Genomic DNA, 15,428 nt, shown 5'->3' with positions numbered 1-15,428 from the left:
GAGACACAGATACGGAGAAGAAACGCCGGACACAGTAGGGGGATGAGACGGTGGAACAAATTCAGAGAGTAGTGCTGATATATACACCATCGCGAAGAGTCGGACACAACTGAGCGACTGAACTGAACTGAACGTGTAAACAGATAGCCGGTGGGAAGCTGCTGCACAGCACGGGGAGCTCGGCTGGTGCCCTGTGATTACCATGGGGGTGGGGGTGGGGTTCAGGAGTCAGGAGACATATGTGTACTTATGGCTCATTTGCATTGTTGTATGGCACAAGCCAGAGGAATACTGTAGAGCAATCATCTTCCAATTAAAAATAAATGTCTAAAATTTAAAAGTAAAAAAGGTTAAAATGGTCAATTTTATTTTCTGTTTATTTCACCACAATAAAAATAAGTGGCTGGGGACTTCCCTGGTGGCCCAGTAGTTGAGACTCCGCCTGCCAATGCAGGGGACCAGGAAGATTCCACATGCCACAGAGCAACGAAGCCCGAGCGCCACAGCTACTGACGCTCATGTGCCTAGAACCTGTGCTCGGCAACAAGAGAAGCCACCGCAATGAGAAGCTCACATGCCTAAATGAAGAGCAGCCCCCGCTCATGGCAACTAGAGAAAGCCCACATGCAGCAAGGAAGACCCAGCACAGCCAAAAATCAATTCAGTTCAGTCGCTCAGTCCTGTCTGACTCTTTGCGACCACCATGGACTGCAGCACGCCAGGCCTCCCTGTCCATCACCAACTCCCAGAGTCCACCCAAACCCATGTCCACTGAGTCAGTGGTGCCATCCAACCATCTCATCCTCTGAAGTCCCCTTCTCCTCTTGCTCTCAATATTTCCCAGCATCAGGGTCTTTTCAAATGAGACAGCTCTTCAAATCATGTGGCCAAAGTATTGGAGTTTCAGCTTCAACATCAGTCCCTCCAATGAACCACCCAGGACTGATCACCTTTAGGATGGACTGGTTGGACCTCTTTGCAGTCCAAGGGACTCTCAAGAGTCTTCTCCAACACCACAGTTCAAAAGCATCAATTCTTCAGCGCTCAGCTTTCATTATAGTCCAACTCTCACATCCATACATGACCACTGGAAAAACCATAGCCTTGACTAGATGGACCTTTGTTGACAAAGTAATGTCTCTGCTTTTTAATATGCTGCCTAGGTTGGTCATATCTTTCCTTCCAAGGAGTAAGCGTCGTTTAATTTCATGGCTGCAATCACCATCTGCAGTGATTTTGGAGCCCAGAAAAATAAATAAAATAATAATCAATAAATAATAATTAAAAAAAATAAGCTGTTGCGGGAGGGGACAGTTTGGGAAACTTTTAGGTTTTCAATATTATCTGACTCTTTGCAATAAGAAAGTCTTCACCATATGCTTGAGTGCATAAATAAGGCTGTGGGGGAAAACCAAATCTCAGCAAAGGTTAGGAAGAGAAATGTGCATTGCTCCAGGAAAGAAAAGAAAAGGCAGTGAAGAGAAAGAAGGGGGACAGGGAAGCAGCCGGCTCAGCACAGCCAGGCCAGGGAGGGGAGCCCTGAGGACAGATAGTGGGGAGGTCCCATGAGTCTAGAAACTTCTAGTGAGGCTGTGAGCCTTACAGGGCTTACCAGGTGGCGCTAGTGGTAAAGAACTTACCTGTCAATGCAGGAGACATAAGAGAGGAGGGTTCGATAGCTGGGTTGGGAAGATCCCCTGGAAGAGGGCATGGCCACCCACTCCAGTATTCTTGCCTCAAGAATCTCATGGACAGAGGAGCCTGGTGGGCTACAGTCCATGGGGTCAGAAAGAGTCGGACACGACTGAAGCAACTGAGCACAGAAGCCTTACATGTGCACACCCACCCACCAGCCTGGCCCCCAGGAGAGAGCCCCGCTTTACCAAGAAACAAACTCAGAAATGTTTGAAAAGCTTATCACGTTTCAGACGTTGCTCTTTTTTTTTGATGGGGACCGTTTTAAAGTCTCTACTGAATTTGTTACATGATTGCTTCTGTTTTCTGTTTTGGTTTTTGGCCATGAGGCATGTGGAATCTTAGCTCCCTAATTAGGAATAGAGCCTGCACCCCTGCATTGGAAGGCGAGGTCTTAACCACTGCACCACCAGGGAAGTCCCTGGATGCTGTTTTTAAATATCCCCTGCAACCTCAGGAAGGAGCCTCAAGTGGCCCAGAATCCGCTGCTGCTCCAGCCAAGGGCATGCTGTTCTATGGATCTCAGGGCAGGTGGGACCCTTAGACATGGGGACATTCCCAGAGCCTGGGGGACCCGCCATCAGAGTGAGGACAGGGAGGATTCAGCCTGGAAGGCTGGTCTTGGGGAGAGAGGGGGGAAGCTGGGCTGCACCCGCACCACAGCTGGCGCAGTACCCCAGAGGAAGAATCCCTGCACAGAGGAGGGCAGCGGTGATGTGCTCAGAAAACTGCAAAACCAGGATTTTGGTTTTTTGGGGAAGCAAACTGTTTCCTGGGCTCTGATGTCCTGGGAGTGCCTGACACTATACGAACTTCCCACTATACACATAGCACTCACACTCATGAACCCCACCCCCTCCAACACCTACTTGAATTTCAAGGGCCTGGGGATAGGGGACTGGCTACAGGAGGCCTCATATTGTATCTGTGAATCCATTCTGGTGTTAGTCAATCGGTCATGTCCGACTCTTTGCCACCCCATGGACTGCAGCCCGCCAGGCTCCTCTGTCCATGGGATTCTCCAGGCAAGGATACTGGAGAGGGTTGCCATGCCCTCCTCCAGGGGATCTTTCCAAACCAGGGATCGAACCTGGGTCTCCTGCATCGCAGGCAGATTCTTTACCATCTGAGCCACCAGAGAGTTTTATTTCTGACCTCTCATGGAGCCTTTTACCATGGTAGAAAGTTAAAAACAACAAGAAGTCAGGTCACTGTCTTTGAACACAGGATAAGATCAAATCTGATAGTACAAGGTGAACTTTCAAGCAGATACTAAGATCTTTAATCACTGGGGGCAAAAAAAAAACAGTATGACATTTAAGCTATTACAACTCTGAAATTATGAAGTCAATAAACAAGAACTGGAGACAATGGAAAAGTATTTGTTAAAGTAATGGGGTTTGTATGTCTTTCCCCCCACTTTTTTTTTTAGGTGTCATACCACAGCCAGCATTAGTGAAAAGCCACTCAATAGTTTCTCATTTAAACCAGCAGCACAGATGTTATACCCTTTCTGCAGATCGAAGCTCAGGAAGGTAACATCTCACTTGATGACAATCACACAGGTAATGTGCTGCTGGCTGCTGGTTGGCTTTCCAACTCCAGCCTGCCTTTCCCTCTGTCCCAAAGCAGACTGCACAATTCACAGCAAAGAACCTTCTATTTGGTCCAAATCAGCGGTTTAGATGTTAGCATTCCATCATTTAAACTGCAGTTATCTAATAAGAAAAGACAAAGAGACGACAGCCCAGGAACTAAACTGAAAAGACACAGGAAGACAGGAAAAGGGACGTGTGTAAGGGCAGTGGTCCCCAAGCTTTTGGGCACCGATTTCATGGAAGGTAATTTTTCCAGACACCGAGGAGGGGGATGGTTTTGAGATGATTCAAGGGCATTACGTTTCTTGTGCGCTTTATCTCTATTATTACTACATCAGCTCCACCTCGGATCATCAGGCATTAGATCCTGGAGGCTGGGGACCCCTGTTTAAAGGGATGTGACAGAACCTTAGGGCAGCAGGACCTCCTTGCCCTCTTAAAAATTCTTGAGGCCTCCACACAAAAACCTGTACATGGATGTTTATAGTAGCTTTACGCATAACTTCCAAAACATGGAAGCATCCAAGGTGGACTTCAGTAGGTGACTGGATAAATAAACTGGTTCATCCAGACAATAGAGCAGCATTCAGCACAAAAAACAAATGAGCTCTCGGGCCATGAAAAGACATGGAGAAAGCTTAAACACATATTACTAAGTGAAATAAGGCAATCTGAAAAGGCTACATACTGTATGATCGCAACTATATGATTCTAAAAAGGCAAAACTATGGAAACAGTGAAAAGATCAGTGGTTGTCGGGGTGGGTGGTGAGGAGAGAAACACAGAGTGCTGACCGTGTTTCGGGGGTGAAAACACTGGATGACGCCGTAATGACGGGAGCCGCGCTGCGCTCAGTCGGCCCGGCTCTTTTGCAACCCCGTGCACTGGAGCCCGCCAGGCTCCTCTGTCCATGGAATTTTCCAGTCAAGAATACTGGAGTGGGTTGCCATTTCCTCCTCCAGGGGATCTTCCCAACCCAGGGACTGAACCCACATCTTCTGCATTGGCAGGTGGATTCTTTACCACGGAGCCACCTGGGAAGCCCCTATAATGATGGGCACGTGTCATTAAACATTTGTCTAGACCCACAGAATGTACAACACTGTAAACTGTGGTCTCTGAGTGACTATGATGTACCCATGTAGATTCATCTTTGGCAAAAAAAAAAAAAGTCCATTCTGGTGAGTGATGTTGATAATAGAAGAGGTTATGCCTGTGTGGGGACACGAGGTATTAATATATAGGAAATTTCTGTACCTTCCTCTCAATTTTGTTATAAACCTAACACTGCTCTTTAAAATTGTCTTTTAAAAAATTATTGGGGTCCGCAAATATCTATGGGTATTTATCATGTCAGAAATTATAAAATAAAAAAATGTTTAAATATTTATATCATTTGAATGTAACAATAATAAACTCATTAAATGTTTACAAAAAGAACTACACTTTTAATTAGAAAAGTGGCATTGTTCTGCGTCTTTACAAGTCTGGTTAACGTCTGCCTTGAAATAACTGGATGCTGCTCTCTGCTTCTGCAGATATGTTGGGAAATTATGCATCCTATAGTTTCTGGGAATTACCACTGTACCTTCATGAGAAAATGAGGATGAAAGGCTCAGTAACTGCTTCATATTATCACTAAAATAATTTCTAACTTGTGAAGCTCCTGGAAAAGTCTTGGGTACCCCAGGAGTCCCTGGACCATGCTTTGAGAAAGATAACATAAAGAAGACGGTGTGAGAGAGAGAGGGAAAGGACAAATTGGGGAGACAAGGGCCCACCCACCATCTCACCTGTCACCTCCCCTAAGCCCCGCTCCCCCCACCTCCAGTGCTGAAACCACAGCTTCCTCCCCAAGGATGACCTGCTTTTATTCCGAACATCTCCTCCTTCAGCCTGGCTCATCCTTGAGACAGAAACATGTGCTAACTGGTTAATCTTCCTTCAGAACATACTGGTGTTTTTTAACTGGGGCTTTCTTAAATTAAAACTCCAAAGCCTGATTCTAAAAATGGGCTTATCAGACGACCTGAGATGGGGTGAGCCACCCAGCAGAGCACAGGAGAAAGTCCTCGACGAGACACAAGGGCTGGTTCTTGGGTTATTTTCTCCGTCTGCAAACTTAGCTTGCACCAAGCCCTCTGTCCACTTTTCTGGGCTGTGCTGCCATCAAATGACTTCTGGGCCTGAATCCACCTTACAACCCAAGCACCCCAGCCGCTGTTCGGCCGCCCCTGCGCACACCTGGACTCCGCGAGGCCCCTGGGAGTCCGCAGCATGCCAGCAACCAGATACGACCCCGGGCACAGCCAGTCCATCCCTGTGCCGGGAAAATGCCCTCACTTCTCTGCAGGGACGACCCGGGATAACGCTGTTTTGCCCCACTTTCCGCGATTCTGTTCCGGACCAGGCGACACGGTGGCCCTGGGGGCGCTCCACGCCCGCTCCAACCCGGTTTTCTGCCCCCTCTCCCGGCAAAGGGTGGCACCCAAAAGCGGGGACTCAAGAAACAGGTTAGGAAACAGGTTTAGAAGCTACCACTCTGGGCCGAGCATCCCGTCCGCCGCTGCGGGGCGCGCCCGTTTGTCCCTGCTCTCCGTGAAGGAGGGAGCGCGGTGGGCAGAGGACGCCTCCTGAGGGCCACGAAGTCGCCGGCTCTGCGGCGTCCACAGGACTGGGGCGGGCAGTCCATCTTCTGTCAGGTCGGGAGGGACCTGTTTTCGGGCGCAGCACACACACGCCAGCTTGCCCTGCCCGGGGTGCACCGCGGGGTGCCCTTGGGGACGCGTTACCTGGGCCGGAAGAGCGGACAGCCGCCCAGGAGCTCGCGCAGCTCGTTTTTGAGGCTCCAGAACTCGCCGTCCAGGTAACGGTGCAAGGATGAGTCCCCGAGCCCCAGGTCCGCCGGCTCCATCGTGCTGTCGGGCCTCTGGCGCGTCTCTGGGGCCGCTGCCCCGCGCGCCTCCTCCCGCACGTGGCCCAGAGCGCACTCCCTCTCGGCTCCACGCCGCTGGCCAGTCTCCTCCCTCCTCCGCCGCTTGCCCCGCCCTCCCGCGCGCTGGCCCTACCCCGACGCTGCTGCCTGGGCACCCAGTGAAGAAAGAAAGGTCCAAGGAATTTTACAATGGTCTTCCTCCCCGCCTTGCCCCGGGGCTTGAGTTCCTGCTGCCTGTGCCCTCGGCTCAGTTGTCCCTCCAGTCGGTGGCCCACAAGAGCCCTGGTATTAGAACCCTAGAGGGGAAGTTGGTCTGTAGACACCAGGGCCTGGTTGCTCAGAGCTGAGGCACCTCACGGAGCGGACGTCCTGTGTCAGCAGCCTCTCTGCGCCCAGGATCCAAGATGGCCTGGCCCATGCTCTGGCCCCAGGTCAGCTGCAGCTTGGCATTCCAGCGAACTTTAATATTACCGTAATCTGGGGGGTGGCCTGGGGCTACAGGGTAGCTGGGAGATGCAGAAAGAACAAACGATGAACAAACATGAACTCATCTCCCAGAATCCTCCTTCTGTTGTTCTAACAAGTGACATTCATTCCTTTCCTCTAAGTCTCATTTACTTGACTGAGTCTCCATTTAAGTGGAAAGGGAATGTTAGTTGTTTCCTTTCAAAGACCAGTGGGCTGGGGAGATGACTGTTGGGGAGTGTGCTGTAGCTGGCCCTTGGGTCTCTGTCTGCTGTCATTAGGTTAACGAATATCATCTGTATTAGTTTCCTTCTTGTTGCTCAGTCCTAAGCCTTGTCCCACTCTTTCCAACCCCATTGGCTGCAGCTCGCCAGGCTTCCCTGTCCTTCACTATCTCCCGGAGTTTGCTCCAACTCATGTTCGTTGAGTCGGTGATGCCATCCAACCATCTCATCCTCTGTCATCCCCTTCTCCTCCTGCCCTTAATCTTTCCCAGCATTGAGGTCTTTTCCAAGGAGTCAGGTCTTCACATCAGGTGGCCAAAGTATTGGAGCTTCAGCTTCAGCATCAGTCCTTCCAGTGATTCAGGGTTGATTTCCTTTAGGATGGACTGGCTTGATCTCCTTGCTGTCCAGGAGGATTTTAGCTCTGTATTTTCATGGTGCTGTGTGAGCCAAGGACTGTTCTGAGGCATAGAGCCCCCGTGCCCCTCTTCTCCTGAGGATTCTGGAGCCTGGGCAATCCCTGGGGCCTACCTGGAGCCACAGCTCTGCTTTAGCTGATGGTCTCTCCCTTCCAGGGCACCTGAGCCTATGTTTGTTGTGAGGGTTGGTTTGTTGTGAGGGTGTTGTCAGGAGGGGCACCCCCAGTTGCACACGAGCCCTTCCTGTGAACCTGCTTCTGCCCAAAGGCCTGCCCTGGAGCCTGACCTACCCCAAATTTGTCTGTGACTGATCTTGTGACTTTAGATAAGAATCTTCATCTCTCTTAGTTTCAATTTCTTCATCTGAAACTTGTGGCTAATATGATCTACATTTTTTTAAAGACTATAATTATGTATACATAATATTTGCCTCATATTAGGTGCTCTCTGATGGTCAGTGGGATGTTCTATGGGATTATTTAAATTGTGGACATATTCCACAATGACTGCAGAAAATCTGAATAGAATATTCATTGTAGATTTCTCAAAAAAAAAAATGAAAACCTCCCTCTCCTTATAAGGACACCAATCAATGGGTTGGGCTCCATCCTACTCCACTCTGACCTCATCTTAACCTGATTACATCTGCATAAACCCATTTTTCCAATTAGGTTTCCATTAACCAATAAGGTTACATGAACTTTCAATCCAGTATGTGCATATGTGCTAAGTCACTTCAACCATGTCTGACTCTTTAAGACCCTTTGGACTGTAGCCCACCAGGCTCCTCTGGCCATGGGATTCTCCAGGCAAGGATACAGGAGTGAGTAGCCATTCCCTTCTCTGGGGGAATCTTCCCAATCCAGGGATCAAACCTGGCTCTCCTGCACACGGGACAGATTCTTTACTGTCTGAGCCACTTAGAGAAGTCAGAGAGCACAGGCTAGATGTGCCAGTTACCTCTGAGCCAGCATCAGAAAACCTTCCCCAACAAGATGCCTGCTAGAGGAGTTAGGTATGTCCTGGAGAAAAAGGCTGGGCTCAGAACCAGAGTACCTACAGCAGGACATCATAAGGGAAATGCAGGAATCCAGCAGCCCAGGCCTCTGAGAAGGGTGTCCAGTGACCCACAATGGACCAGGCATGGCATCCAGGTTTGTGCTCAAGGGCCATCCTGTAGCCCTGGGCTTTCCATAGAAGAGGGAGGCTGTAATGGCTGCTGGCTTCATTTTGCACTACCCCAGCCCCTCGGTCCTTGTAAGAGAGGCAGGCCCTTGGCTTGGACATTGAGAGAGTGTTCTCCTGCGTGGATGGTGGCAGGCAAGAATCCTTTAAGCTCCTTCCATAGATGAGTGACCAGGAATGTTAATGACTTGCCCAAGGGCTCCTGGCTCTCCAAGGCAGAGGACTCAGGCCCTAGAGGACCCACACCACATCACACTCCCCTGCGGGACTGGCCTGGGGGCCTCGGTGACCTTTCTGGAGGCAGCTTTCATGAGGGCCTGGGGCACAAACACTACAGCCCAGGGCTTAGGGTTCCGTGGTGAGGCACAGACTGTTCTCAGGGAACTTTGGTGTGTCTGTAGAAATCAGAGAACCAGAAAATAGAGCAGGGAGCACCCTGGAGTATTTTCAGTCAGTCCTTTCTTTTCAGATGAGAACTCTGGAGGGCATGGCCTCTAATGGCTCCATCTGAGCACTGCGCTGGGTTTCAGGAGGCAAATGGGGCAACTTAGGAAACTATACTGTTCCTTGTGTATGGATGTGAGAGTTGAACCGTAAAAAAGGCTGAGTGCCGAAAAACTTACTTTCAAATTGGGGTGCTGGGACTCTTGAGAGTCCCTTGGACAGCAAGGAGATCAAACCAGTCAATCCTAAAGGAAATCAGCCCTGAATATTCACTGGAAGGACTGATGCTGAAGCTGAAGCTCCAATACTTTGGTCACCTCACGTGAAGAGTTGACTTATTGGAAAAGACCTTGATGCTGGGAAAGACTGATGACAGGAGGCGAAGGGGGCAACTGAGGGAGAGATGATAGGATGGCATCACTGACTCAACAGACATGAGTTTGAGCAAATTCCGGGAGATAGTGAAGGACAGGGAAGCCTGGTGTGCTGCAGCTTACGGGGCTGCAGAGTTGGACACAACTGAGAGACTGAAAACAACAATGCTTCCCAGTACCCCCCAGTACTTTGAGAATCCCAGTAATGATACTAGCTCAGGTTTACCTAGCCCTTGCCTTATAACATTGTTATAAGGTAGAGAGGCTATAAATGCTAGAGAAATTTTGAACTAATGCTCAGAGATGCAGGTATAATATTATAAAAAGAAATTTGTCTGGGGACCTCGCTGGCAGTCCAGTGGTTAAGACTCTACACACCCAGTGCAGGGTGCATGGATTGCATCTCTGCTAGGAGAACTAAGCTCCTCCATGACAGTGGGCATGGCCAAAATAAATTTCAAAAAAAGAAAAGAAATTTAGTTGGTTTTTGACTGAGGTCCTGACAGAGCCTTCAAAAACTCTGAGCATTTCTTAAGGGATTGGTGTCTTTGTTGTGCTACTGAATAATGCCTGCAGTGATTTTGGAGCCCAAGAAAATAAAATCTGTCACTGCTTCCACTTTTTCCCTTCTGTTTGCCATGAAGTGATGGGACTGGATGCCACTATCTTAGTTTTTTTGTATGTTTCACTCTCCTCTTTCACCTTCATCAAGAGGCTCTTTAGTTCCTCTTCACTTTCTGCCACTAGAGTGGGTATCATCTGCGTATCTGAGGTTGTTGATATTTCTCTTGGCAATCTTGATTCCAGCCATTAGTACCAGTGCAGCCATTTATCCGGATGCAAAAATGAGCTCATAAGATTAGATGCCTCTAATAAGGGAAGAATAGGAAAGAGAAAGGAATAGGGTCTCTGGTCTCTAGAACCAGGCTAACATGTAAATAACATCTGGGCATCACTTGTGTCCATTATACAAATACCAGGATAGCACACAGGACTGGACATTCAATTAGAGATTCTTGTGGAGACTGATGGCGGCAGAGAGCTGGGATTCCCATCCTTCCTTCCAGGCTGCAGTGATATGAAAGTCCATCCTGGGTTTTGACCACGCAAGGGATCTTCAGAAATAACAAAACACCTTCAGATGAAAAACATTTCTAGAATAGGGCTTTATATTTTTTCCTTTCTTCATATCAACTTTATTCTTAATGTTCTATAGCCCCTGAAATCACTTGTCAGCTTTCTGTCACTACTTGAATTATAAATCTCTAATCTTATATGATGTTTCAGCAACACAGCTAATACTTTTACTATAAATTACTTTAAATTTCCCAGTGGAAGGAAGATACATGTGTGTTTGTGATTGTCTGCATGTGTCAAACAGGCAGAACCTAGAGAAGAATAATTGTTTTCTTTCTCTTTTCTTTTTAATTTTGACTCAACAGACATGAGTTTGAGCAAATTCCAGGAGATGGTGAAGGACATTTTGGCTGCCCTGGGCCTTCGTTGCAGTATGTGGGCTCTTGGCCGCAACAGGCTTCTTCAGCTATGCTGCACACAGCCTCCTCTGGTTGAGATGCACAAACTCTGCAGCGTTCAGGCTCACTAGTTGTGGCACCTGGGCTTAGTTGCTCCAAGGCTCATGGAACCTTAGCTCCCCTACCAGAGACAGAACCTGAGTCTCCTACATTGGGAGGCGGATTCTTTACCACTGGACCACCAGGTAAGTCCCCATTTTCCTTTTCTTAACAGAGCACTGACTGGTATCATGGGACAACCCAAGAAATTGAGTGGAGGCTATAGGAGACTGGGAGTCAGAGAAACATTATGAAGAGAAGGAGATAGTTTTCATTTTACAGATCAGGAAACTTACACCCAGATTCAGGGTTTAAGTCCCATTATCTGCTTCTTTGGCTTCCCAGGTAGCTAACTGGGTAAAGAATCTGCCTGCAATGCAGGAGATGAGACTCAGAAGACATGGGTTCGATCCCTGGGTTGGGAAGATCCGCTGGAGGAGGACACGGCAACCTACTCCAGTATTCTTGCCAGGGTAATCCCATGGACAGAGGAGCCTGGTAGGTTACAGTCCATGGGGTTGCATAGAGTCAGACACCACTTAGCAACTGAGCACAGCACAGCACATCTGCTTCTTGAGGAAGTCAAGTCTGGAGCTCATGTTCCCTGATGCAGTCTGGTTTTCCATCTCCAATAAGTTGGGAAATTACTATTTTGGACAAACAAGTCACTGAAAGCCCAAATATGAACAAAAATGCCTTACCAATTTAGAGAATCTATTAGTCATTTTACATATTTAATATTGAAATATGTAAATATTGACATTTAATATTGAAATTAGCAGATAAACTAATTTAAAGTTTTAGAGGAAGAGAGAGTTGTAACTGCACATTTCTGCCTCAGAGGTAGGAAATGCAGACCTTGACACATGTGGACCCACTACTCCCACTCAGATCAGAACAAGCCTCCCCACTCACATTCTGGGGTGGGTCTGGGGAGATAAGGTAACAGACCCACTAAGGCAACAGCAATGCCAAAAATTAAAGGGATGGCTAATCAGTGAAGCAACAGTTATTATTTAACAAACTTTCAGATATGCCGTGGCAGTCGCTACACTCTCAACACAAACCTGAGGAGAAAAGGGCAAAGGGAGAAGATGAAAGAAGATAAGCGTTGGAGCAGATGGAATTTGAAATGCTGTCAGTGGTGCGAACCTCCAATTAGTGAATTTTTTAAAAGACGAGCAACATATTTGCCAGCTCTTCAGGATTTTCTGCTTATATTGATTTATGTAAATTGCCAGCATTTGGGGGTTTATAGATTTTCATCAAAGTAGCAAACTGTTTCTTCATCACACTCTTTGGAAGGTCTTCCTTTACTCCTGACATGTAGAGATAATGTGAAGCTCTTAGAAAAATACAGTCATCCTAGACTTAGGAAACAGCACATGAGACTTACTTCAACAAGCTCCGGACGGCTTTGAATCAGGCCAGTCTCTGCTTTCCTTCCGTGGTGCTTAGTCCTGTTACGTAGGAAGGTCAAACATCTGGTAAACCCTCCAACTCAACACATCTCTACACAAGTAGCAGCCTTCCCCAGCTCCAGTGGCCTGTTTCTATCAATTCTTCTAGGCCATCAAATTACCTTTCTCTTCTTTTCCTTACATATTGAAGACATCTTTGTGTTCTGAGAACACTCCCTCCTTGAGATCTGATTCCCTGTCTTACCTTCTTCCAGTCCCTCTGCCTCCAACGCCAGCTTAGAGTCTGCAGATTACTGATCTTGGCCTCCCTGTCCCCCTAAAATCCTGATGTATTGGGAACTGGTTGATTAACCTAACAGGGACATTATGATGAACACAGTGTGTGGAAGGAGCATTATATTGGGTTGGCCAAAAAGTTTGTTCAGGTTTTTCCATGTTATAGAAAACCCTGAATTTTGGCCAACCCAACAATTTTCCTACACAATAAGAATAATAGTAGAGAGGGATGTCCGTAATTAAGGAAAAAGAGAAGGCATTGAGTAAGCCAGGAAATTATTTCCAGAAACACGTAAGATTCTAATAAATGCTAATAACTGTAATACTTATTACTGCTACCTCTAGATATACCCCAGTGTCTGGCATCAGTGGGTCAGTGTGCCCTTTTTAAGGGGCAGTGTGGGAAGAGGCATTCACAATACTTTACTCCACAAACAAGCCTGGTGGGAGAGAAGCTCCTAGTGGTAGAAATGAAGGAGGGCAGACAAGCTCTGTGGCCTCTAGAAAACAGGGTTGAGCTAAGTATACCTACCATGAGGTCCTATGAGCACAATGCTGCTCATTCCCCAAAGGCCCAGTTTATTGTCAAGATCAAGTACAAACGCCTTAATCTAGCATGTAAGATCAGACATCAAACTATCAAATTCGTCTTTCATAAAGACTTTCCACTGCTCATTAACAGAAGTCCTCAAGGGTTATTTCCTTCAGTGACCTTTATTTACACCAGGAATGACGTCCCCAGACTCCCCCCAGCCCAGATCCACTCCACCACGTTCAAGGCCTAAGTCAAGCCCTCCATTCCCCAGGAAGCTTTCTCTGACAGACAGGCCCCATGTCCCCTCCCTCCTCTAGACTCCCCTCGCAGAAATCATATGTGTATTAATTTAGCACTTAATCTTGCATTGGCAGCCAGATTCTTTAGTAGCTGAGCCACCAAGGAAGTCCCAAACATTCATTTAGCACTTAATATTATTTATGTCTATACAGGCTTCCCAGGTGGCTCAGTGGTAAAGAATCTGCCTGCCAATGCAGGAGACACAGGTCCAGTCCTTGGGTTGGGAAGAGCCCTGGTGAAGGAAATGGCAATCCATTCCAGTATTCTTGCCTTGAAACTCCCTTGGACAGAGGAGCCTGGCAGGCTACAGTCCACGGGTCACAAAGAGTCAGACACGACTTAGTGACTAAACAACAACAATGTTTTATGTCTGTATCTCCATCTTCCAGATAATACCACTAGTTTCTTAAGGACAAGATCTGTCTGAGTCAGATAAGGTTACAATTAAATTCAGTAGCACCTAGTATACGAGAGATGCCTGATCAACATTTCCTGATTGGTGACTGAGGTGGAATCAGACACCCGTTGAAAACTTGAGTTAGTGAGAACAAAATTGTGTTAATTCCTGTGATAATCAGCAGAACCTAAACTTGTCTAAAGACTCCAGAGTGAGCACCCTCTGAGTTAACAACCCTACAAATTGGATACTTGTGTAATCCAAATCAATCATTTCCCTGAAAGAAATTCTGAACTCTGAGAGCATCAGGATTTCCAGAAGCTGCTAATTTTTTTAAAAAAGGTATTTAACTTAAGGGCCCCAAGACAGCAAAACATGCACACCACTTCTCTAAAAGGAAGTAATCACATGAATAGCTCTTTATATTTTACTTGCCCTGTCAAGTGGCTCCTGAAAGAACCTCGAGAAGTAGAATCAAGGGGTTAGGCAAGGTTAGGTTGACTCTTCCAATTCAGTCTCAGGTAGGAAGCATCAGAGTATTACATAATTCTTCTTAGACTTCTGGGCTCCTTTGCAAAAGGATCTCGTTTTTGGTTTTCTAATTCCTAAATCCATGGTCTCCACAGCTCCCAAGTTCCACAGAAGATGGTGAAAGTTGTCCTGCGGCCATTCTGTACTCTATTCAAACTTCTGTTCTTTTAATCACCAGTTGGATGTAGGAACTGCCCAGTCCCTTGAGCTCTCATTCGCTATAGAGCACCCACAGAGCATTTCATATCAGTTAAATCAAGCCTGGAGGTCTCCAAGGGTATCAACCTATCGCTTTATTTGCCATGTGTAATTTACATAACTAACCCTTAAGCGCTTACAGACGTGATGCCCTTACGTTGTAACCACTAAGCTAAAACCCACTTAGGTTTTTCCCTGGGCTTTTGATGAATCACTCCCTCTCTGCCACAGCTTTTTTGGATCTGGAACCAAAATTTAAAGGACTTCAGCATCTAGGTTCTTTACTTACAGAGAGGACGCGGAACAAAGTTTTTTGTTTTGCGGGAAATGGAGAGGTGTGCCACTGGGCAGGATTCCGTTTTTCACCCCATCAGCCTCTCCTAAGCCAGAGGTAGGCATTCCTCCCGGGCTCTGCGACCTTAAACAAGTCTGAACGGTATAAACGGGATTATTTTTCTTCTTTCCATAAACCAGGCATAACGACTCTGGTTTATATAAGTAAGCAAAGCGTCGAAGCGGCACAATTTTTTCAACCTCGAGAAACTATTTTTCTCCCAGGATGCCTTCCTCAGGGTGATGCCTTAATCATGTAATTTTGTAAGCCAGCTACAGCTTGCACGGCTAAGGAAAAAACTCATCCCCTACTCCTGAGCCAAACTAGGTGGTCCCCATCACGCCGCACCCCGAAACCTAACCCGCCCTCCGCTCAGCTTGCGCTTTTGATTCAACTGGGTTGCCGGAAGTGGGAGGAGCTGCCGGCGCACCAGAGGGAGGCGGACCTTGGTCTCCAGGCAACGGCCCAGGTGATTGGCCAGCTCGTTTGCAGCCGAGGCCAATGGCCAGGCGCCTTGCAAACG

General features: G+C 47.4%; 1 protein-coding gene across 2 annotated transcripts in view; it reads right to left on the bottom strand.

Annotated features, from left to right (window-relative positions):
• Window positions 1-6,253, bottom strand: part of ACOXL (acyl-CoA oxidase like) — a 329,296-nt gene extending 323,043 nt beyond the window's left edge. For both annotated transcript variants that reach the window (XM_070380058.1, XM_070380059.1), the window contains exon 1: window positions 6,086-6,253. In XM_070380058.1, the coding sequence (XP_070236159.1) occupies window positions 6,086-6,207 (122 nt within the window). In that variant the 5' untranslated portion in view covers window positions 6,208-6,253. The remainder of the gene's footprint in view (window positions 1-6,085) is intronic.
• Window positions 6,254-15,428: the final 9,175 nt, after the last annotated feature.

The sequence above is a fragment of the Bos mutus genome, chromosome 11, assembly GCF_027580195.1.
Source record: "Bos mutus isolate GX-2022 chromosome 11, NWIPB_WYAK_1.1, whole genome shotgun sequence".
Lineage (NCBI taxonomy): Eukaryota > Metazoa > Chordata > Mammalia > Artiodactyla > Bovidae > Bos > Bos mutus.
The sequence above is the reverse complement of the archived record's forward strand: the minus strand, read 5'-3'. Positions and strand labels throughout refer to the sequence as shown.